Source organism: Gallinula chloropus, assembly GCF_964237585.1.
Source record: "Gallinula chloropus genome assembly, chromosome: 1".
Taxonomy (NCBI): Eukaryota; Metazoa; Chordata; class Aves; order Gruiformes; family Rallidae; genus Gallinula; species Gallinula chloropus.
The window spans coordinates 19,621,668-19,644,904 of record NC_140085.1 but is presented as its reverse complement, the minus strand read 5'-3'; the positions used below and the strand labels follow the sequence as shown (position 1 = coordinate 19,644,904).

Here is a 23,237-nt window from a genome sequence, read left to right as displayed (position 1 = left end):
AGAGGACAGCACAGTCACAGTTCCTCCAGACCATACCTGTTTGCAGAACCTCAGGAATCCGATAGAATAGGTCTTTCCCCATAGGCAGCAAGTCCCATATACACAGCTGGACCTGAAAGAGCCATGACAAGATGACAAGGTTGAGAAGTGAGATCTGGGCTACAGTGCAAGATTCCTACTCACTTTGTCTACCTCTCTGTAGTAAAGTTGCTGGACCAATGCTTTCTCCAACCAGTTATGGCCATACCCTTTCAGAGACATGTTTAAAACAACAACCTGACTCCACATTCCAAACTTCCCCTCTACTACATGGAGAGAAACAGATCCTACAAGAAGCACACACAACCACCCAAAGACAGAAAAGATTTAAAGGAGGAGAAGGGAATTAGAAATAAAACAAAGGAGTAGATAGGTGTCCAGAAAAGATGTGGGTAAGTCCAGCTTGCCTAAGAGGATGTGATCAGCCCAATCTGTCTCAGAGCAGGGTACTGATAAACCATCAACATCCATGCTGCCCAGTCCCAGTGGGCATTTGCAACCTGACACAGTTTTTCGGGGCAGGGTGAGAGGCATGATAGATGGTCACAGGAGGATGAAGAGAGTGTCATGCTGTAAGCAAAACAAATACTCACTCAATTGTTTTCCCTCTGATCTCAGACATGATGGAGCTCTCTCCTCCCAAGTACTCATAGCAGAGGCTGAGAAAGTTGTATATTACAAAGGCTGCAAAAACATCAGAGTAAAATGACAACCAACTTCAAAACAGGTGCAAGGACCAAGAGTACAGGCAACAGACCAAACATTAGCAGGGACTGCTTACGCAGCATCTTCCCCTTCAAAGCACTCCAGATTATTTTCACTGCATTTATCATCCTACCTCAGCACTCACAAGACCATCCGAACTGGAGTTTGGCCAAGGTCTCAGGCCAGTTCCATGACTCATGCCAAAAGGGTCACAGGACCATTTAAAACCGTGGTGAGCCTGTTTTACTTGGCATCTGAACGATGCCATTCTTTACCGGGTTCCTGTGCGTTATTCCAGGACATTACACCAGTACTACATCATTTGGAAAAGTTCTCTCGGATCCATCAACCGTATCTTATCTCCCACATTTAACCTTTTAGGTGACGAACCCAGTTTCTCTCTCCAAGGTAAGAATTGGAGAAACAGAGGGGTTTTAACAACTGAGGATCTGTGATTCATTTCCTCAGAAGGCCAAAATTTCCTGCATACTGAACAGCCACTCCTTGGACCACCCCCCTTCTGCCTTCGCCTGCAGCCCGGTACAGATGACAGAGTCTTCTCAGACTGGCTGCTGATACTCATCCCTATTTCAATTCTCCTCAAGGCTCAGTTTGGCCAATACATATGAACCAAGATGAAGACACTGAGGGAGGACTCTCATCATAACTAGACATGTTTCCTTCTCCTGGGATCCAAAACCCACTTAACTGTGCATGGAGTAAGCCTGTAGGTGCCCTGCCGGCCCGCCACCCTCTTGACTTCTAGTAATCGCTGTCAGACCCTCATGCAGTTGTGAGATTTTTAGGGCAAGGACTGTAGCCCTACACTTGCCACTGGGCAAAGTGACAGACAACGTAACCCTTCTTTCAATGTTATTTTCTAGATAGTCTGTACCTGGACATTCCCTGGAATGTCAGCTACCCAAATCCTGGTTTTGGCCCACAGCACTGACGTAATACAAAGAGGAAATGACTTGGGATGGAAACAGAAGTCTTGAGAAACTTTGAAATAGGAACAAAAGCCTAATAAGGTACAGTGCTAAGATGATGGCCTCTCCAAGCAGCCAGTTATTAGACCAATTTTCCCACGTGGATGGACTTCTAAAGTCAGAGACAAAGATCAGGTCTAATTCTTCTACAAGCATCCAAACTATGCCCTGGAAAAGAGGTACTCAACCCTCCCCAAAACACTCACAGTCTTAAGACATTATATTTATGGGTTGTAGATGCACCTAGCTGGCAAGAATACTACAGCACATAAAAGCCAGTGGTATACCTGCTTCTATGCATGTAATTGGGATATTGTTATTCTATCCATAATCCTTGTTATTAAACAAAGTTGGGTATGTTCACACAGCAATGATTTTGTGAAAGTCTTAATTAGGACAGAAAACACCAACCGCAGAAAACGTATTTAAATCACTGTGGTAACCTCTTTTGCTTGCAATTTGCCTGCAACTTAGCTGACAGCTCCCAGCATCCTGATGAAGAAAAGCTGAGCTCTTCCTATTGTCCTCCAGTGACCCCTGCCCTCTGATGTGGTCATTACAATACTAGCTGCCCATTCCACAAGCACTAAGGAAGAGATGACATCAGAAGAAGAAAATAAAAGAGGGGAAAAAAAAAAAAGGAGGGAGAACTATCTGCCAGTCCATCCCCAAAAGAAATGGGAGCTTGAGAGCTGTCTTGGTTTAACCCAGCAGACAGCTAAAACAGCCATATAACCACCCGCTCACTCCCTGCCACAGCCAATGGGATGGTGGGGAGAATTGTAAAGAAAAAGGTAAAACTCATAGGTTGAGATGAAGACTGTTTAATTGACAAAAAAAGAATAATAACGATTAATAACGATAATAAGAATAAAAATATACAAAGCAAGTGATGCACAGCACAACTGCTCACCACCCAGTGCCTATGTGCAGCTAGCACCTGAGCCACAAAACCTCCCTGCCAACTGCCCCAGGTATATACTGGACATGACATCACATGGTGTGCAGTGGTCAGTTGGATCAACTTTGGTCAGTTAGATAAGCTGTCCTGTGTCCCCTCCTGGCTTCTCGGGCACCTCCACCTTCTCACTGACAGTATGAGAAGCTGAAAAGTCTTTGACTGCTTGGAAACAACTGAAACATCCACGTGTTATCAACATTATTCTCATCCTAAATCCAAACCACAGCACTGCACCAGCTGCTAGGGAGAAAGTTTAACAATCCCAGCTGAAACCAGGACACTATCAAAGCTCAACAAACCAGCAAAAGAATTCTTCTCACATTTCTGATCCACATTGATGCTCATGACATCAACATAAAAAAAGAGTCTACTTGTGTCAGTGCTGCTGACACCCAGGTTTGTACAGAAGCAGTCCCATGAAAAAGCAATGCCAAAATATGCTCATCCTAACCAACACTATGAGATGCAGCCCATAAATGGCCCAAGACAGCTTTTAAAAGTTATTAACAGGGCCTTCTCCTCCATTCCCTAACAGAGCTCCCCCCATTTTGAAACCTAATACCTTCCCAAAAATGAAATTACACTGTGGAAGGGAAGGCAGAGAACAAAAAAGCTGGTTTTAAGTGGTCCCCAGAAAAAGCAGGGGAGAGAACCTGCTGACCAAAGGTGTTTTCACCTCAGCCTGAAGCCTTTCTGTACAGCCCAGTGTGCTGAGGTGAACTCTGGAGCATGGGCTGCCTTCCAAGCAGATGCTCGGATGTTTGCAAACTCCCCAAGCAAGTGAGACAGAGGGATGCTGGCTGTTGCTAGGAGAGGAGCTTCACAGAGCAGCAGGCTTCCTGCTAGACCAACACACGCATGCAGGGAGGGGAAGGAAAAAACTCCAGGCCCAAACAAAGACACCTTCTGAATCACGTGCGTGCGTTCACCATCTGCTGCTGCATCTCAGAGCATTGTCGTGGATGTGAAGGAGGGCTGCTGGTCCCTTCATCTGATTAACTTGTTCACATGGCCAGGGGCACCTCTCTGCAATGCAGATCTCACCAAAACAACTGCACCAGCAAGTTCAGATTTAATGAGGGTTTTGCAATAAACTGTCCTCAATAATACACTGCTAAAGTGCAGTTTCTCCTGCTGGATGGGTAGAAGGCTCCTTCCTGGGTGAGATCAGGAGGGAAATTCAGATTAGTAGAGTAACTGTTTCCCTCCCATAAAATGCTGGTGGTATCATCTGCAGCAGATAATGGAAAAGCTGCAGCAGATAACCAGACCAGTAAGCAATCAGTAACTCATCTCTCCTGCAGGACTCCAAAGCACTTCACACCTCACCAACGCCAGCATGTGGTGGCTGTGCTACCCTGCAAGATCACACAAGTGGCCATGGGATGGGACCACAAGAACAGTATCACTAACAAACTGCACCAGGAAAACAAGACAAAGCGAGTGTCTGGCTGCTAAGTAAGTGTTGTTCCAAGAACCACAACACTAACCTATGCTTTGCTTTAAACACCCAGCTAGAATCAGATTTTTTGCTTTATGCCTTCCTGAAACAAAGGACCCAAGAAAATCATACGCTTGGTCTCTACAGAATTCTGGAGGGAAGGCTCAACAGTTCTTTTCATGCTCAAAAGCCAGAAAGGAAGAAGGCCAGGTTGGACGGGGCAGCAAGGGAGAAGGCCAGGTTGGACATGGCTTTGAGCAATATGATATCCTGGCCCATGGCAGTGAAGTTGGACTAGATAATCTATAAAGGTCCTTCCCAACACAAACCATCCTATGACTATTTTTCAGGTAGTGAGCAAGCCACGGTCAACCAGTCAAGCACATCGTAAAACTCTGTCTCAGTAAGTGACAGAGATGCTTTCTCCATGTTCTCAGCCAGAAGCAAAAATCTTCTCAGGACAGAGACTTCCCACCTCCCCCTCCTTACCTTCATAGCAGTCCCGCACTGTGCCAAAGTAAACATAGTACTGGTCATTGGTGAAGAAGAGGAGACTGAGCCACGAGTCAAAGGCGTAAATGGGCACAATGAAGAGGATCCGAACAATGTAGCGCTGCTCGTTGGGGCAGCTGTAGCAGCGAAGATGCATGTAGATCTGTGAGGACAGAGAGGGGAGACACCAGGGTCAGCGGTACATGGAGTAGAGAGGAGAAAGTGGAACTGCAGAGACAACTGGGCCAGGGAAAACAAACTCAGTAAATCACCTCTTGATTGCCTCCAGCAGCCTCAAGGTGCCAAGCATTAAAAAACCTCATCAGTTATCTTGTGGCATCCATACAGCATCCCTTAGTTTGCAGACGGGGAAGGAGGAGGAAAAGGAAGCAGAAACATTTCTAATCTACTTTCTTACAGGCCATTAATGTTCTGTTATTATCATCCCCTTGCCCGTATTCTTTTGTTCAGACCCTTTTCCCGAATTATCATTCCCACATTCCTGCTATCCTGTGTTTAGTAGTTAACATTCATAACACTGCGGGCTGCTCTTCACTGAAGAGGGAAGGCGCATACACTGAAGCACATGCTCACTGCAAACGTTCTCACTCTCTTGGCAGTTCTGGATGCTTTCAAGACCTGAAACAACCTAAGGGAGTCCTTCACAGCACTGCCAAGAGCTGAGAAGCCACAGCCCATCTGCTCAGAAAGAGCCACCCTGCACATCAGTGACAGCATGGCCAAGAAGCATCAGCCATCAAACGAGCACCGAGCTCATGCACCGCGTTCAAAGGAACCAGGCAGCCACACCAGTTGTTTTGCCTGGCTGCCTGCACACATGCCAACCCCCCAAGTCACTGGCTGAGGGGGCTGCAATGCCTCCACCCTCCCCAATCCCACTGCTCAGTTTGATAGCCGTCATTAACTCTCACACCTAAGATGCTTTTTCACAGAGTACCCACCTTCTGGGACAAACACTGACTGCAAGCACACCCTGAAGATGAGCACCACTCCTGTCACGGCCTAATAACAGAGCCAGAGCTTCGGCACAAGCTACAGGGAGGCTCTGTTGGCCATGGAGCCAGCAGAGGGCATGTTCTCCGAAGGCAAGGCCTTCCTACGACAGCCCTGGCCGAGCTGCTGCCCAACTGCTAGGATTAATAACAGCTAGTTTGTTATGTGCATGCCTTGTGACTGACCGCTTTGGTGCCTTAGGAGGCACAAGCATTTGTCTGATGTTTCACCCTACATTTATTTGGGAGTGCTGTGAGCTCTCTCCAAGGTCTAGCAAAGCGTACACAATGCTCTCGCTTCTCCACCAGAAGAGATAGAGGATTGGCTCTCTACAGCTGCCTGTTGCTCCTCTCTCCCTGCCTCTTGGCCAGATATGGTCAAAATCGACTGAAGGGCTCAAAACATTTCTGTTTCCTCTCCCTATCCCACACAGAGCTCAAAAAAGCCCCATTTCCAGAGGAGAACATGTTGAAAATAAGCTAAAAAACCTTAGGGATATTTTTTCCTAGTGACAATCCCAGTGACACACCTCACCCAGCACAGGGACAGCTGACACTGGAGTTCAGATGACTCTAAGCTTTGCCCTTGGGATGTCACAAGAGCCCTGCAACCTGTGCGCCTATGAGAGCACAGGACTGCTGCCCTGTAACAGGACAACAGCGTGTTTCAATCAACAGCGCCTCTCTGGCCCTGACCTCCTCTGCTTTCTTTGGACAAGGCCATTAATGCCTAACTGTGCAATGCTACACTGCAGAGGAAAGATTCCTTCCTGCCCCCCAGTAGGCAATCAATTTGCACTCCGAAACAGGAGGATCCTCAGTACTTGTAATTGTTACCCAAGCCGGTGAAACTGCAGGTGTTACTCTTATTCATCGGTGACTAATTCATTTCTGAACTTCACTAGCCCCTGTATTCCATCAATAGGCTGTAGTTTTCTGGATCCTAGTCATCACTCTGGAATCTACAGACCAACAGGTACAAAACACAGGTTGATAAATAACAGGGCTTGCGTTTCCCCACTGTGTTTTCCAGTTCACATGACAACCGCATGAAAGAGAGGTACAGAACAGGATGCAGGGTTTGACTTGTTCTGGCTCCCAGGGCACCTGCCCCAGAAAGAGGGGAGGAGAAAAAATGAAAATAAACCATTTCCTGCTACTCCTTTCCGCAGCTGAGTTCAGCCCGTGGAATCCACTGGCCCAGGAGATCAAAGGAGGTATGTCAAACAACAGATGACTGTGATTATTTAGCTAACAGCCGACACAATAACAAAATGGCTGGATTCAGCTACAAGACCTGGGAAAGGATGGCTTGAGATAACACACCTTTCTGCAAATGCTTGAGAGATGGCCAGATGTTTTACACCTGCTGGCTGTGAAGAGCTTGCTTCCTCTCCATTCATACTATGGAGACGCTCTGAACCTGGGCGAAACAAGCCCTTTGTATAAAACTTGACACCTTCATCAGCACAATATATCAGACCCCAAAGAAGAGGTCTGGGTACCACTCCAGAGCCTGCAAACCCCCATTAACTCAGTTTTATCTGACAGAGATATGCCAGGGAATCACACGTTACTCCGTGTGGGGAGAAGAAAAGGATGAGAAGTACGAGTGACAGTGTTTACCTGATGGCAGGTGATGAGCAAAGCTGTCCACACAAAGAAACCTGAGATGGCCTGAGCAGCAGTGGTCATGAGGAATATTGGCTGCTCCACAGCTGTGGGACTGCCGTCCTCTGGCATCCAGGAGAAATTGGGAGCCACAGCTGGAGTGGTGGCAGTTGACCCCAATCTGGGGGCTGCAGTGACATCAGTCATCACTATCATGGTGCCTTTTGGTGTGAGGTTCCAGTTCAGATTGCTAAAGAGCTGCCCACAGGCCAAGACCTGTCAAAGAAAAGAACGAAGAAGGAATTGAACCCAGCTGAAAGGCCTCAGGAGCGTAACAGTACATTGCACCTCTCACATGCCTTTCACCAGGCTGCTCACATGCTTTACGAACAGGACCTGGATAAGTCTGCCACTGCCACCCCACTTGACGCAACGAATAACGCGGTACCAGCAAACCTCTCCACGACTCACAACACAGCCTCCCCAAGAAGATGAAACTTCTGCAATAAATCTATTTCAGAACAAGCTGGACACAGCGTTCACCCAGGCACACCTAAGTTCACAGCTCTACTTTCCACAAAAGCAATGGCTCTTCTGCCCTGTCACACAAAGCCAGAGTCTTAGTCTTTTGGTTTCATCTGCAAGGCAGCAGAACAAGCAGCAGTAGGCAACAAGAACCTGCCCCACAAAGTGTCATGGCGCAGCAGGGAAGAAAGAAAAGGTATTCTTATTCCTCCAGCAAGCAACCCCCACCTCTCTTACTGCCATTCTGAAAACTACACTCAGCCTAAAGCACCTTCGTTGGAAGGACATGCACTGAAAGCTCTCCTTGCTAGAAAGGAGAGTACAAAAGTGAGGCTTACATCAAACATCGTATGGCATGGTACACTTAGCCAGCCTGTCACTAATACTACTAACTTAACATTGGTTTCTACATTATGTGAATTTAACCCAAATGGCTTTTAAAAGCCAGCTGACCCACGAAAACACACCCAGAACACAAGGAGATGCAACATTTCAAAGCAGCATGATCACTGGTCATTTTCTAGATGAAAAACTGTTTTTTATCTATGGAACAAATTTTTGAAGGTCTAAGACCTAATGGAGTTATTATTTTCAAATTGGTTGTAAGCAGGCTGTAATGTGACCTCTGGACTGGAGGTAGATACTCCACTTAAACCAAGATCACAAGCCAGCAGCCACTGGTTCTATCCACTAGAAGAGCTGCTTCTGATGCAGTTGTAGCAAAGATATGGTTACCAAGAGGAAAACCATAATAATGCCTCTTTCTGATAACCTCCTACTAGTTTTTGGGATGCCCATATACTATATAACTATAAAAAAGAAAAAAGCAGAGACGTAGTTCTTACACAGGCCTTTTAAAATCAGCTGATGGGAAGAGCTATGGAAAGGTCATAGAATCATAGAGTGCTTTGAGTTGGAAGGGACCTCAAAGATCACCTAGTTCCAAACCCATCCTGCCATGGGCAGGGACATCCTCACTAAACCAGGTTGCCCAAAGCCCCATGTAACCTGGCCTTAAACACCTCCAGTGATGGGGTGTCTCTGGGCAGCCTGTTCCAGTGCCTCACCACCCTCATAATAAATAATTTCTTCCTAACATCTAACCTAAACCTTCCCTCTTCCAGCTTAAAGCCATTGCCCCTTGTCCTATCACTACATCCCCTGGTGAACAGTCCCTCTACCACTTTTCTGTAGGACCCCTTTAAGTATTAGTACACTGCACTTAGGTCACCCCAGAGCCTTCTCTTATCTAGACTGATCAAGCCCAACTCTCACACCCTGTCTTCACTGGCAAGGTGCTCCAGGCCCTCAATTACCTTTGTGGCCTCCTCCGGTCTCACTCCAACAGCTCTACATCTTTCCTGTACTGGGGACCCCAGAGCTGGATGCAGTGCTCCAGGTGGGTTTCACAAAACCAGAGTGGAGTGATTCTGCCCAAATCACCTCCCTCGACCTGCTGGCCACACTATTCTTGATGTGCCTCAGGACACAGTTGGCCTTCTGAGCTGCTAGCACACACTGCCAGCTCACGTTGAGCTTGTCATCAATGAGCACCCCCAAGTCCTTCTCCTCAGGGCTGCTCTCAACCCATTCTCTGCCCAGCCTGTAGTTGTGCTTGGGATCGCACCAACCCACATGCAGGACCTTGCACTTGGCCTTGCTGAACTTCATGCAGTTTGCATGGGCCCATCTCTCCAGCCTCTCAAGGTCCCTCTGAATGGCATCCCTTCCCTCAGTGTGTCAACCTCATCACGCAGCTTGGTACTGTTGGCAAACTTGCTGAGCATCCACTCAATCCCACTGTCCACGTCACCAACAAAGACAGCGAACAGCACTGGTCCCAGTGCTGACCCCTGTGGAACACCACTTGCCACAGATCTCCACATGGACACTGAGCTGTTGACCACCCAGTTCCTTATCCACCGATGCAGATTGTCAAGGATGCATCACCAGAGTTCACAGCTGCAGCAGGGAAGGACGTGTCTGTTGTTGAGTGACAGGCCACAGCAGAACATGAAACAGATCATACATCCACAGACAAATGGCCCCAGCCGTGCTTCACCTGAAGCCACAGCATGAATCCAGGAACAGGCACCCAGTAAAAGCAGATGGCCACGAGCAAATCATTTCCACAGGTGCACGAAGGCACACAAACTGCTCCTCCACCACATGCTTTTGCAAAACACTTGTTTGCACCATCAGTGTGCAGCCCTCTGATGTTACTTATGCCACATCCCACTGCATTTCTGCTTTATCCATAGGGGGAAGAGAACAAATGCAAATCCTGGGAAATACCCAGATTTGTTTAAGCAGGTATTATCTTACTACAGAGGGAGCTGCACAACTGTTACGGTTTAATTTACTAAATAATCGCTAAATTTGGCTTTTCTTCATTCTTTCCAGTCATTCTTTCTCCAAAATATCCCTGGTCTGAGTTATGGCTTTCCATAACTGCATGTACTGAGGGGTAATTCCTTTCTAGTCCTGCTCAGTACAGGAAATATAGCTGCTAAGCTTTGAGTTTCAAAGGGTACACACACACCCCTATACTACACCTACAAACTTCAGGGAGAGGAAGGCTGGATAGGGATGTCTCAAGGTAGCAAATTTTATATTGCTTTGAGAAGAAATGGATTTCTACAGCAACTGAGCACTCACAGTGCTGAGAGTGCTTCCTCTCAGCTCACAAAGGGCACATCTAAAATGAAATCAGAGCAGATGCACCTGTGGTTAACCAAGCTCTAAATAAAGTCCAGCCAGCTGAGATCCTGCACATCCCAGTGCACTTTGGAAGCTATGCAAGAGAGGAAGCTGCTAAGCCCTTCCTAAAGTTCAAGGAGTAAAGGATTGTCACTGCAGACCACCAGTGGCTGAAGGGATGGGACCTGGAGCTCCACGCTCAAGCTGCACCAACAGCACAGACCCAAATGTAACACCAGCAGAACTGAAGATCAGAGAGGGAATTCCCACTCTTCTCCACACTCATTTTTAAAGAAGCTGAAGCAGCAAAAAGTGATCAACAAGCACTCTGACGTGTCAAGGGCTACATGTTCAGAAGCAAGGACACTTCCAAGTTCAAGTTGTGTACGTAACCTTAACACTGCCCCCTTGTGATTATACATCAACAGCCATTAATGACATCATGACTCATCATTCTTCACCTACTCCCCTTTAACTCACACAGTCACTGAAATTATTAACTCTTTCCATCACTGTGTTCTGAGAGAAGGTACACAGACTTTCTTAACCAGGGCTCCACTTCTCCTACCCCAATCCCCAATCCATCTCACCCATGAGAACACCCCTGTTCCTCAGAGCTGCCCATGATGACAACTTTTTAGGCAGTTTATATTTTTTACTGGTGTAAACATCAGTTTGCAGCACGTTCTCCTTACCAATGAAGCAGAAAGGAACAACGTACTCCCAAATCTGCAATATTAACATCATACCTTCCAAATTATCCCTTCTAATCCTCTGGAGTCCCATACACCGTTTCTAGTGACAGGTAGAGGCAGTGCACAAAACTACTATGGAAGTCTACTGTATGGAAGGAGCTGAAACTGAAAGAGAAACTCTGTGCTATAGTTAAGAAATAGATAACAGCACAGATGATCGGAGCCTTAACCAGGTGAGTGGATTTCAGCTCATTCACTATCAGCAGGTCATAGTCCACTTGCTCCTCTTTTGCCTTGTCAAAAACAGCAACGTGAGGACTGACTACAGCAACCACCTGCCTTAGCCGGCCTTGTTTCTGAGATGCCTTTTCCCCACCATGTAATGGGATGCAAGTCCAACACATCCTCAGAAAGGCTTCCAGCAAAGGTAGTCCCTGGGAACACATCACAGCAGTGAACACGCTGCCTTGGCAAGCTACAGATCCAGCACCCTGGTGTAAGCAGCATCCCTCTTACCTGGCACAGTGAATGTGTTTCCAGACTTGTTTCTTGGACACCCACCTCCATCACAGCCCATGTCAGGGCCACAATACACACCTTCCTGCCTCCTCCCATGCCCCAGGGAAAGGTTCTTTCCAACAGCCACAAACCTATTTCATAGCCACCTCGCTATTCTCTCCACTGTCCCACTCCTACTCTAGCTGTGCAATGACCTGACAACGCTCAGGCTGCTGGCCATGATGTCTTTGCCGTGTGCTCCTCCCAGCTGGCCATACCTCTCGTTTCTTGTGCAGTTTAAGGTCCTTGGGACAACTATCATTTTTGTTCTCTGCCCATGCGGCTCCCAGCACTGCAAGGCACCAAACCATGAGGAAGGCACTTGACATTACCATATGGCAAATCAAGGGCATTCAGAAACCTGAATTACCAACACAACACGGTCCAGACTAACCCAACACACACACAAGAGTTTTCTCTCTTCTGCCATCTCCTGTTTCCTCTGCCCATCTCCTTTACCTACACCTCATCACTTCCATTTCAAAGGAGAGTAATGTTACTTGCACACTTATTCTTCTTCTCCAGAGGGCTCTCCTAAATATATCAAAGGAAACTATTTCAACACTTCCAGATTTCACTCTTGAAGCTCTACCCATCTCCAGCTGACTATCTTGCTCCCCCCGGAGGTAACCTACAATACAGCACATCCCAAATAGCACCAGGAGAACAAGAGAGCCAAGGAAAACCACCAAACTCTAGAAACTGAAAACACACATGTGGAAAAGTACATCTGGGTAAACACTTTGTGGATGTGGGTTTAGGTGTATTTCCACAGGAAACTTGGATCAGCCCTAACAATTCCTGTATGGATTGTACATGAAGCTTTGAGCGCTGCTCAGGTCTGCAGCTAACAACCCCAAATGTGAAAGACAGAGATGACAACCCCATCCCGCTGTTATGTGTCACTGCCCAGATGCTATTACAAGTTCCACACACTAGAGCAAGAAAGGACCTTGCACTGGTAAAGCATTAACTTAAACACTGATCAGATTAAATTTACCTAACAGTTCTGAAAGGCGCTTCAGCACTATCACAGTCTATTCTCAATGCAAGGAGGAGAGAAGAAAATAAAGCAAAGTAGGTGCTATTAATACCAAGATAACTATCCTGATAAAAACCCAGAGGCACAACGCATCAGTACTGAGATTCTGTGATAGGGAAGGGGCTCCAAATTGTGTGGGGACTGGCTCTGCTACAAACCCCACACCAGAGCAGAGCTGATGGGGATGTGTCTGCAGGACCTGCATCCACAGAAAAACAGCAGCACTGTAATTCTCCATCAGAGGCAGATTGTCATTCCCGTATCTTTTGGAAACAGAGGCCTTCTGTCTCTATTTTCAGTGGAAGAAGCTGCCATGTTAAACTCAGAGCAGTAAACAGAAGGGACGTGGCACTTAATTTTTGGCTTGCATGAAGGCATGGAAAATGTCACCACCAAGGAGGAGCTTGAAGATAAACATGTAACTCCCATTTCTGACACAACAAAAGCTGTGTCAAAGGAGGGGAAAAATGTTTGGGCTTGGTCCTTCAGTCCCACAGGGTACTTCTGAACACGTATTCAATCACAGAGCCTACTAAAGGAGGAGCGGGCTGTCTGCTCAGAGCAAGACCCGCTCAGCCCGGTGACAGCACAGGCGCTTTGCCCTGATGTCAGTAGGAAAGGAACCCCGAATGACATGACTTTGAAGCCGTTCTCTGCCATCTGCAAACACAATCTGTGTTTTTAAAATAGATCATCTCCTCCAAGGCTAGAAGTATTTCATTTCTAAACTGCTGAGAGAGCAAAGAATGATACACAAAGCTATCCCATGAAAGAGTCTTAACTGCTAAGCCTCCTTCTGCTGTACAAGACAATCCAACAAAACAAGCATGACCTGGCTGCAAGGTTCTCCCAGAAAGCTCCAAGGCAAGAAACTGCTCCTCCTTAAAACCTGCACCACACTCAGTGGAGTTTCAAATACCCACCATGCTGATTTTTGTTGCTGTTAAAATACCACAAAACCATGTTCCACTCCCCTTTCACTTCTTATTACCCCAAGAGTTTCTCCATTAAATTATCCTTATTCTGGACCCCAGCAGATCAAAGCAGAAGTGCCGTGTAGCAGGTGATTTAAAGTCTGTATTTTCTGCATCTAACAGGATACAAGCCAGAGCTTTACCTTACTGAAAGCAGGAGCTTTATGGTTTTCAGAACAGCCCTTAGACTTATAAGGTGTAAAAGAACACACAAGAAAATGGTTCAAGGTTTATTTTAGATGATTTTAAATTCTAAGAACGCCTAAAATTGCCAACTGGGATCAGCTCTTTCCATTGTGCTAGGTATATACTGCATCACCAGCTGATCTGGCAAAAAGTAGGAAAAGGAGGATGAAGAGAGCCAGGGCAAGGTAACACAATGCCACACAGTAAGAGAGCCGCTGGTGCAGCTCCAATCAGTGATAGCCATTAAAGAAAAAAAATCAAATGCTTTTAAATTTATTACTTCTTAATTTGCCTTTGCTCTCTGGGGCAGCATCTAGCTAAGTTAGCTATGCGAGACATGGAAAGGTCCCAACAGAGCATTTTTAAGCTCTCTGGTAGCATTCCTGAAACAGCCTGTCAGTTAAGTACGTGACCCAGCGTGCAACTTTGAATGAGCTACACTGGTTAGATTTTACTCTTCACGCTGGGCAAAGCTTTATTAACCTCAAGTCTGTGACAATCACCCCACAGCACACCCTTCATACACATGCACCCATACATAACCCCAAACACACGTGAGCAGTAACATGCTCAGCTAGAAGATGGCCATTGGACGAGACTTACAAAAGCGTGCAGTGATCGAATCTACAACTGCTGTGTTTGCACCAGCTGAACGCATGACTCCCCTCTCTGCACAACAAATTCAGATCCAAATACAGCTCTTCACAGTGTTATTTCTCCAGAGGTGTAAGCAGTCTGAATGCTGAAGAGGTTTTGCCTGGTCACAATTTCCTAAACAGCTGTCAGTACAGTCAGTGAAACAAAGAGAGAAGTGTCACCGAGACACACAAAACCAGTAGCATCAGCATGAGCGGAGCAGGAAGACCATTAGCCAGAAGCAGAAGGTAGAGGAGTTGGGCACCCGAGAGGACCAAACTGCAGGGCAATGATGTACACACCCACTAAGCCATATTCAAGAGATGATCCGACGCCTACGCGCACGTAAGAGCACACCGCACGCACAAACAATTCAACCTTCAACAAGGCCACGCAGCTTCTTTTCTTGTTTTAAGGAAATTAAACACTGGGAACACCACAAAAATCTTCTCCACTTCCAGCTTACACAGCCCCCATCCATTTTGCTAACCCATACAGTCAGACAGCAGCTTCCTGTCTCCATTTAAAAACTTGGAATCAACAATAAAACCCTTTTACCCTGAACTGTGCACTCTTCTTTCCAGAGTTTTCTTCTGCTCTATTAATTTCTGTTGTCTCGCTGTACTCGTGCAGCCCTCCTCCCCCATCCTCCTCTTTTTTCATGTGTGTGGACTGACCCACACTGCTATAGGTCAACATCCAACATCCAGTCCCTTTTTTGGAAGGGGATAGGAAAAAGAGAAAGTGGGAGGGAGAGGAGGAGAAGGGATGTTCCACAACCTTCCAGTCTCTCCTTTGAGAGCAGGATCAAGCACACATGCCCTGTGTCCTTTTTCCATATGCCCAGCGGCCCCAATTCCACATGCACCAGTCAAGCTCTCTGCTCCCAGGAGAGAAACACAGAGGGACTACAAAGATGTTCTGCAACCAGCAGAGGGGAAGGAGATGATGAGAAAAAGGATGTGTTGTAAACACTTGCGTAGGGCACAACAGCGGAAGTTTGCATTTCATTTTCCAAATCCTCACGTACTTCACCACCAGCACTTGCATTCATCCTTCCCCACTTCCAAGTGCCAAGATGGAGGAAACAACAGATTTAAAGTTGGCACAGGGTGTATGGTTACTCTAAGTCAAACTCCACAGCAGGATCAAAAGCCACAGAACTCGTAGCAGTCCCACATGAAGGGAGAGGGTTTTGATACCAGAGCATACTTCTCCACACAGAATCTATCAGATCAGATCTGTACTTAAATTTAGCAAGTAAATGTGCTGGAAAATGCCAGACATCTTATCACAAACCATGCAGTGATGCACATGAGGGAGATGGCACATCTGACTTCCCCAGCAATCATTCTCTCATGCAAATATGCAGCCGTGATGAGCACTGCAGAAGTCAAAACGGTGACTCTCAACAAAGCACCCAAAGCCACTCACTATGAAGCCGTTCTGTTACTGCCAGAATTACATCTGAACTGTTTAGCTTTGGGTTGGTTTGGGCTTTTAGGGTTTTTTTTTAACTCTGGACGTAAGATACACCCATCCTCTTATTAATTCCCAAAATCATCAACTCCTAATTTCATTCCTCCTGTTCAACACTGACTCCCTCCATACTTCTCTCCTGCACTGCTATTCCATCAAAAAAAAAAAAACAATCCTACAGCTACAGACTTCTAAAAGCAGAATCAGGAGCTTTGAATTCCTGGACTCCTGGGAGAGGAGAGTTCCTCCCCACACAAAAACGCCAAGGTCTGGATATATCAGTGTCCCAGCTCTGCTTGATAAAGAATGAGCCAGACACAACACTGGCCTTACAGGAAGTTACCTCTGGAAGCTCACAGACAGAGAGGAATGCTGGGGGAAAACACCATTCTCACCCTTGCTGGCTAAAGCACAGCAAGTAGAGAGGGCATCAGGGGGGAAATCCTTGCCCAAGGCTATGTATGACACAGGAGCAGCTAGAAGCTGCTCACCTTTTCCTGACTCGGGCCTGAAGCTGATCACAGAGGTTTGCAGAGATGTTGCTGATACTGTTAGGAGCAGGTGGATGACAACAGCTACTAAATCACAGTTCAAGGGGATTATGAAACCCCTCTTCTCTATCCCAGAAGTCAGCAACAGCAATGCATATTTTTCTCTGTAGAGAAAGGGGCACACCAAGCATACACCTGAGAGAGTACGTACTTAAAATGAACAAAACCCCAAACTTCAACCCACAGATTGTAACATTAAATTATCCAGTTGGGTGAAGTTGCCCAAACAGAAATTTATATGAATAATTTCTAGCTTAAAACTCTGCTATAAAATCAGTGCCAACACAGAGTCATTGGGAGAGGGAAAGAAAAGTCTGAAAGTCAGAAGAGTTTGGAAGAGAAAGGTCACTCCCAGCTCCTATGTGAGAAGCAGCTTCAAGGAGCTTCAAGGACCAAACACTTATCCAGTCCTTCCCAGCAAAACTGGCAACAAGGAGACAAGATGTGATGAGTGGTGAAGAGAAATTCACTCTCTCCTAACCTGCTGCCTCAGGTGACGAGCTTGTCCAGGTTTGTTTTAAGTGACCTGGGCAGGGGCACAGCTACTTACACTGCTGCTGCCTGGGCTCTACCTGAACTGGAGGTGACCAGGCAACTGCAGGCTCCCAAGCAGTCAGCTCAGCAGCCTCCAATAGCATCGATGTCATGTTTCACAGCCTGGGGAGGGAACAACAGCCTGGCAAGGTCAGCTTTTAAAGGTATTATTTCATCTCAAAGCCTCACTGCTGCACTAGATAACATGTTGCAAGTAATTTTCTTTGCTGAACCAGAGAGAGCTTTTTTTTACCTTTCTGCCACAGAGTTGATCATGGGCCAGATGTACCACACGCCCAGGCAGAGAGGAACGCTTTTGGGTTAGACACAAAAAAGTCTGAGGCCATGACACATCTCCCTATGCTCCTGGTCACTCGCCATGATACACCCTTTTCAAACAGCTGATCCTTTCAGCATCATCAGACTCCCAGGCACTGGGACTGTAAGATGATAACAGCAGTATCCCCATCCTTTCAATCCAGAGACAGACTTGATGGTGGGGAGATATGTATCAGGTACTCTATGAGTTAGAGGACATTCAGTGCTGCAGGTAGGGCACGTAAGTTATTTCCTCTTCTGGTTTGGTGTAAATTATGCCCCAGAGGGAAGTGTGTGTGGGGGGTAAAACGACCTGGTCACACCAAGGTACAGCACAGTTCCTGTCTGTACGCTGCATTTTCCCTTGACACAGCTTGCTCTGTTGCCTTTACAGACACATCACACCATCACAAACCAAAACACCACAGAGACTGAGCTGACTTTGAAAGACTAGAGAGGACCTGGCTATAAGCAAGTACTCCAGTACCTTGCCTCTTCCTAGAAGGAGGAAGACTCTGAGGTGAGATTCCTGGAGGGTGTCTGCAGCTTGCTGGCAGACTTTCACCTCCAAAACCTTCCTGGGGAATTGCTGCTCTGAACACAGGTCCAGTTGCTCTCTCCTAAGGAAGTCCGACCAGGGGGAAAAGTTAAAAAAACAACTCACAAAACACCACCAAACACTTTTTCAGAAGGGTGTTTCCAGTCCAAATGCTATCATACTCGACAGTTATGTTGACTAAGTGCTTTAATCCATCTTATCACAGCATGAAACAGCTTTCAGAGTCCCAAGCGTTCTCTTAGGGTGTAGCACCTTGGCAGGAAACAGCTCTTCCACCACAGGAAAGCAAACCCCATAGACTTTGGGAAGAAAGACCAACAGCACACACAACACACACACTTCAAGCAAACAGACAGGCAAGTCAGCACATAAAGCCCAAACACCACGCTCTTCTCTACACCTCCACTTCCCAAGGCCTCGGCGAGTGCAATCAGTCACAAGCTCCAAAGCAGAGAGAAGCTCCTGCCCCCAGCACTGGCTGTTCAGTGCCACACAGCAGCTCTGTGAAGCAGAAAGCTAGCAGCGGCTGCCTATGAGGAAAGCTCTACTGTGCAAAGGTTAAGAGCAATTTCCCTCTGCGGCTGTACTGTTCTCTTGCTTCTGCAGACAGCCCAACCTGTACATTCACCACTCCTTTACAACCTTGTCTTCCTCAATTTTAGTCTGAAAACGCTGTGAAAACTGGTCACAGCAGCAGCCCTTCAGAATCAACACGTCTGATTTGCAACTTCATATTTTGCCTCAGCCTTCAATTCTTCAAAAAACACACCAGGCTCTTGAAGCAGCCAGGGCCAAGCAACAAACGTCCCCTGAGAAATTCACTGCTCCCACCAGCCTCTGCTGCAAGAGCTCAAAGATACCCTTTGAGCTGCTGGAAAAAAAGGAAACGGGCACTTCTGCTAGCAGGAGCAGGCAAGAGCTCATCTCCATCGCTGCAGACATAAGCCAATTAAACACAGACTCCAAACAGGAGGGGAGCAGGGATGAAGGGTAAGTTCCATCACGCGGAAATAAAAAGGTTGTTGTCTTAAGTCAAATCTTGATTCTCAGATGTTTTATTTAACTCAGCAGTAGAACTGGGTAGAGAAAGGGACTCGCATTGAGGGGAGAAGATATAATTAAATTAACTTTCTAACTGACTTAGGAAAAAATCCCACCACCCCAAACAACTCACCCTTCCTTTATCCACAAGAAGAACCCTAATCCCAGAACTGCAAACACTCATCTCCCAGCCCACTACCAGCAAACAGGGGAACTATCTGACAGAGAACAAGGTGGATTTCTAGCCAGGTTCTGTCAAATTGCCAGAAACCAGCCAGCTCAGAACGCTTTCGTTACGCCAAACCACCTAGTCACGCTGAGCTTTATTTTCTGACCAGCTTGTGCATGTCTGAGAATCTTCCCCTTCCAACTGCCACGTGTCCCAAGGAGACTGACAAACAAGTACAAAGGATGCCCAAGTGATTAAGAGACCTTCTTCCCTTTGCCCCACATTTCCAAACACAACCCGTTCAGAGCTCCGAACTGATTGTGGAGACCTGGGCAGGACACAAAGAAACTCATTTCCCCACACCGCTGAAGCGGTTAGAAACGCTCACTCCAGCAGCAGTGCTTCCCCAACCATTTTACAGCCAGACCACATCGCTTTGGCTCCCGATGCAGAGGTAGCCACCTGCTGCAGGCATACATGCCGCTTAAGGTCTGCGGCGCAACCATAACAACGATGGTATTAAGGACTTAAAAACTGCTCCACTAGACCAGAGCAGATTAGAAGCCCATTTTTCCTGGGGACAATGGTGAAAAAAACCCTGAAGTAGGCCTTTGTGGAATACCTTCACCACAAGAAAAGCTCTCCCTAAAGCCTTATTGTTTCTACCTTAGGAAACATCCTAAAAGTGGGAGAGCTTATTTTTTCCAAAAGTACCATAAAAATACAAACTTTTTAGCATTAGAAACCTAAATAACATGAACATTTCTAGAGAAATCTCCCATTCCTTTTAGGGAAGCTGCTAAACTCTTATACTCAAGGGTAGCTTCCAGAAACACAAACTCATAGGAACAGTTAACTGTTGTGTTCTAAAAAACCAAACAAACAAGCCTTTGCCAGCGGGATGTATGCTTTATTACATTTTCATTGATTGTTCTCTTTTTCTTGCAGGATAGGAGATAGACATTCTATTCATCCTGTTAGCCTTCGCTCTATTATTGATCAATGCCTTCTATTTTTCTCTTCAACAGAGATAAACAGTCTTCTCTCTGGGGAAGCCTGTCCATGTCTTCAATCATTACTTTTATTCGAGTTCCTTATGTAGCAAGAACAGTTTCAAACTTTCTGTAAGCAGGAACCATCTTCAGTATTTCCTCCAGACATCCCACTGCTCCTCCTCCTCCCATTCTTCACAGCTTCACAGTGTTCCAGGCAGCTTTCACAGAGCTGTCCCTGAAACCCCTCCAGTCCCCTTCCTGGATCACAATTCCTCAGAAACCAGTCACACACGTGTTCTTCCAAAGCCCTCCTTCCGCTACACGTTGCCAAGACCGAATTAGCCCTTAACAGAGCAACTGAAATTTCAAGCCACCGCGAGCATCCAAACAAGACCCATCGTAACCCACCTGCGATACAGGAGCACACAGCCACAGCCTTCCCACGCACGTATATGTGGCGCCTGTCTGTCCGTCCGTCCTTCTGTCTGAACCAGAGGAGGCACAGCGAACGCAAACCCGGCACCCACCGCCCTGCCGGGGTCTACTGTGGCGGCAGCCTGCCCGGGGCCACACTCGCCCTTGCAGGCGTGACACCCACCCGTTGCTGCCGAAAAGCCTTACAGCAGGGAAGGAGGGAACGGGCTGCGCTGGGGACACGCGTGTGTGGGACGCCGGGCTGCAGCAGGGAGATGTCGGGGGGAGGGAGGGGGGGAACTGTGTGGGCTATACCGGGAGGGGGGGAGGACTGCGGGGGCTGCACTGGGAGCTGCTGGGAAGGCGCCGGGGGTGCGTGCGCGTGTGTGCACGGAGGCCACGCAGGGGGAGTGTGCGCGGTGGGACAGGCTGTGCGCGGAGGGGGAACGGCGGCAGTCGCGGGGCGAGAAGCGGGGGGGGGAGGGGGGGGGAATGGATCGTGCGCGGGCTGCACCGGGGAACAGGCGGAGGAGGAGAGGGGATTAGCGGGGGCGCAAGAAGCGGCGGTCGCGCCCCGCCCCGCCGCTGCGGAGCGTAAGGGGAGTTTGCGGGACCCTCACCGAGCGCCCCTGCGCCCCCGCCGCCAGCGCGGCCCCCCCGGGCCCGCTCCGCGCGCCCACAACCGCCCCCGCCACGTCTTACCTCCCGGCGGGCGGGCCTCGGCTCCGGTCGCCTCGGCCCAGCCCGGTGGGGTGAGGAGGGGAGGGGTCGGGTCGGGCCCTGCCCCGCTGCCCCGCGGGCGGGCGGGCGCCGGCACCGGCGCGGAGGCGCTGAGGGCCTCAGGAGCCCATGGCGACGCCGGGCCCACCCCGGCCCTCCGCGCCTGCGCTCGGCAAGGCACGCCCCGCCCCCTCCTCGCGCCGGGCGGGCGGGGCAGGGGGAATAGGGGGTGACGTAACCGCCCGGCTCTTAAAGAGGCAGCGGCGCGGCGAGGAAAGCGGGAGCCGTGGACGCCCAGCAGCGCGCTAATGCGGGGGCTGCTGCCTCAGCCCTGGCCGCGCTCCCTTCAGCTGGGTACTCAGGGCTGCCTGTGCCTCAGTGACTCCCCAACCCACCGCCCCCGGCCGGTTGAGGGCAGGAGGAGCCTCCAGGCAGGTTTCCACCTCTGCCGCCGGGCCAGAACCGTCGTGGGAAGGAGCACAGGGAGGTGGTGGAAAGCAGGGCCGGGCCTCCATTCAAGCCACAACAAGGGACCGTCGATCTGAAGAAAAAAATCCCACAAAAAACACCACATCACCCCCCAAAAAAAACCCTGAAACAAACAAAACACCAAAGCCAGGCCTTTTAGTACACAAGTGAACCACTCGCACCAAGGAGCACAAGCAGCCAATAGCCCACCTGAGACTCTCCTCCTTTCAAGGGGCGCTTGCCCTCATCTTTTGAGAGAGATATGTACCCCCAGACCTGCTACCCCCTCTCCCACAGGAACAAGGCGAAGCATTTCACTCCTAAAACAATGCTCCCAAAGCTAGGGAGGTGTCCTGATCCCAGATAGACCAGGGCTCTGCTGCCTCCACCATACCACCGGGAGGCACCGCATGGAGATGGGTGTTGTCTTCTATGGAGGCAGCACTCCTCTTCCTCCCAGGAAGCAAGATGTGGAATGGGTGGGGGGAGGAGGGGGAAGAGGGTGGGGCGGGAAGAACCCAATTTCAAACCAAATCCCTAAAAAACCACACAAAATAGAGGCAGGACCAACACAGGATAGAGGCAACAGGACAACACTCAACACCCCTGAATTTCTCTTCCTGCCACCCCCCCCCACACACACACACCCCTCCCCGCCTCTTATCGGAGGAGCTGGAAGCCCCATGCATCAGGGAAACAGAACAGGCTTGGAAGGAATTTGCAAAGTCACCAAGATCCATCATTTATTCCCAGCAGGAGTTCCTTAAAAATCAATTTCAGGAGTTATATACGGCCTACAAGAAATAGGCCTCTCATCCCCATAACACAGGGAACCGTGACTGTAGCAGCAGCGATTTATTTCTAAATCAGTAATAAAATGTAGTGATGTAGTGCCACAGGTCAGACACCCCAAGGAGGAGAAACCCAAACAAAGAGCACCGACAGGTACCAAAGCAGCAGGTGCCACTTTAAAGGGAGTTCAGCACATTTGCATCAGGCACAGCACGGCTGAGACATGCTCAGGGCTGCTGCTCAGACCCCTCTTCCTTCCCCTTCCTCTGGTATTTAAGATCGAGGATAAAAAAGAAAGCAAGAAAATACAAAAACAAGGGTCCACCTGTCATGCTGAGTGCAACAGGGGAAAGGTCCCATCCCGCTCCTCCTAAAGGCCAGATGCACAAGACACTGGAGGCTCAAATCCAGGAACCGAGATCCTCAATTGGATTCCACAAAGCTCTCTGGCTGTTCCAAGGATGCGACTGCAGAGATCAACTCAGATTTATTTTTAGGCGCTCCAGCCCTGTGCCTTTTTTTCCCAGTAATTCTGATCAAACTCTTTCCTGGAACTCGGGAACAGTTTTGGTTACAAGACAGCGCTTCCTGCGTGTAAGGCGTCACTCCCAGCAAGGATGACAAGGAAAG

At 48.3% G+C, this 23,237-nt stretch overlaps 1 protein-coding gene across 1 annotated transcript in view; it reads right to left on the bottom strand.

The window, feature by feature from the left end:
* TMEM184B (transmembrane protein 184B) overlaps positions 1-20,933 on the bottom strand; it is a 31,118-nt gene extending 10,185 nt beyond the window's left edge. Inside the window, exons 1-5 of the mRNA XM_084262795.1 lie at positions 20,622-20,933; positions 7,267-7,527; positions 4,625-4,790; positions 633-723; positions 37-112 (exon numbers count right to left, since the gene is read on the bottom strand). Coding sequence (XP_084118921.1) covers positions 37-112; positions 633-723; positions 4,625-4,790; positions 7,267-7,467 — 534 coding nt within the window. The 5' untranslated portion in view covers positions 7,468-7,527; positions 20,622-20,933. The remainder of the gene's footprint in view (positions 1-36; positions 113-632; positions 724-4,624; positions 4,791-7,266; positions 7,528-20,621) is intronic.
* Between the last annotated feature and the right edge of the window lie 2,304 nt (positions 20,934-23,237).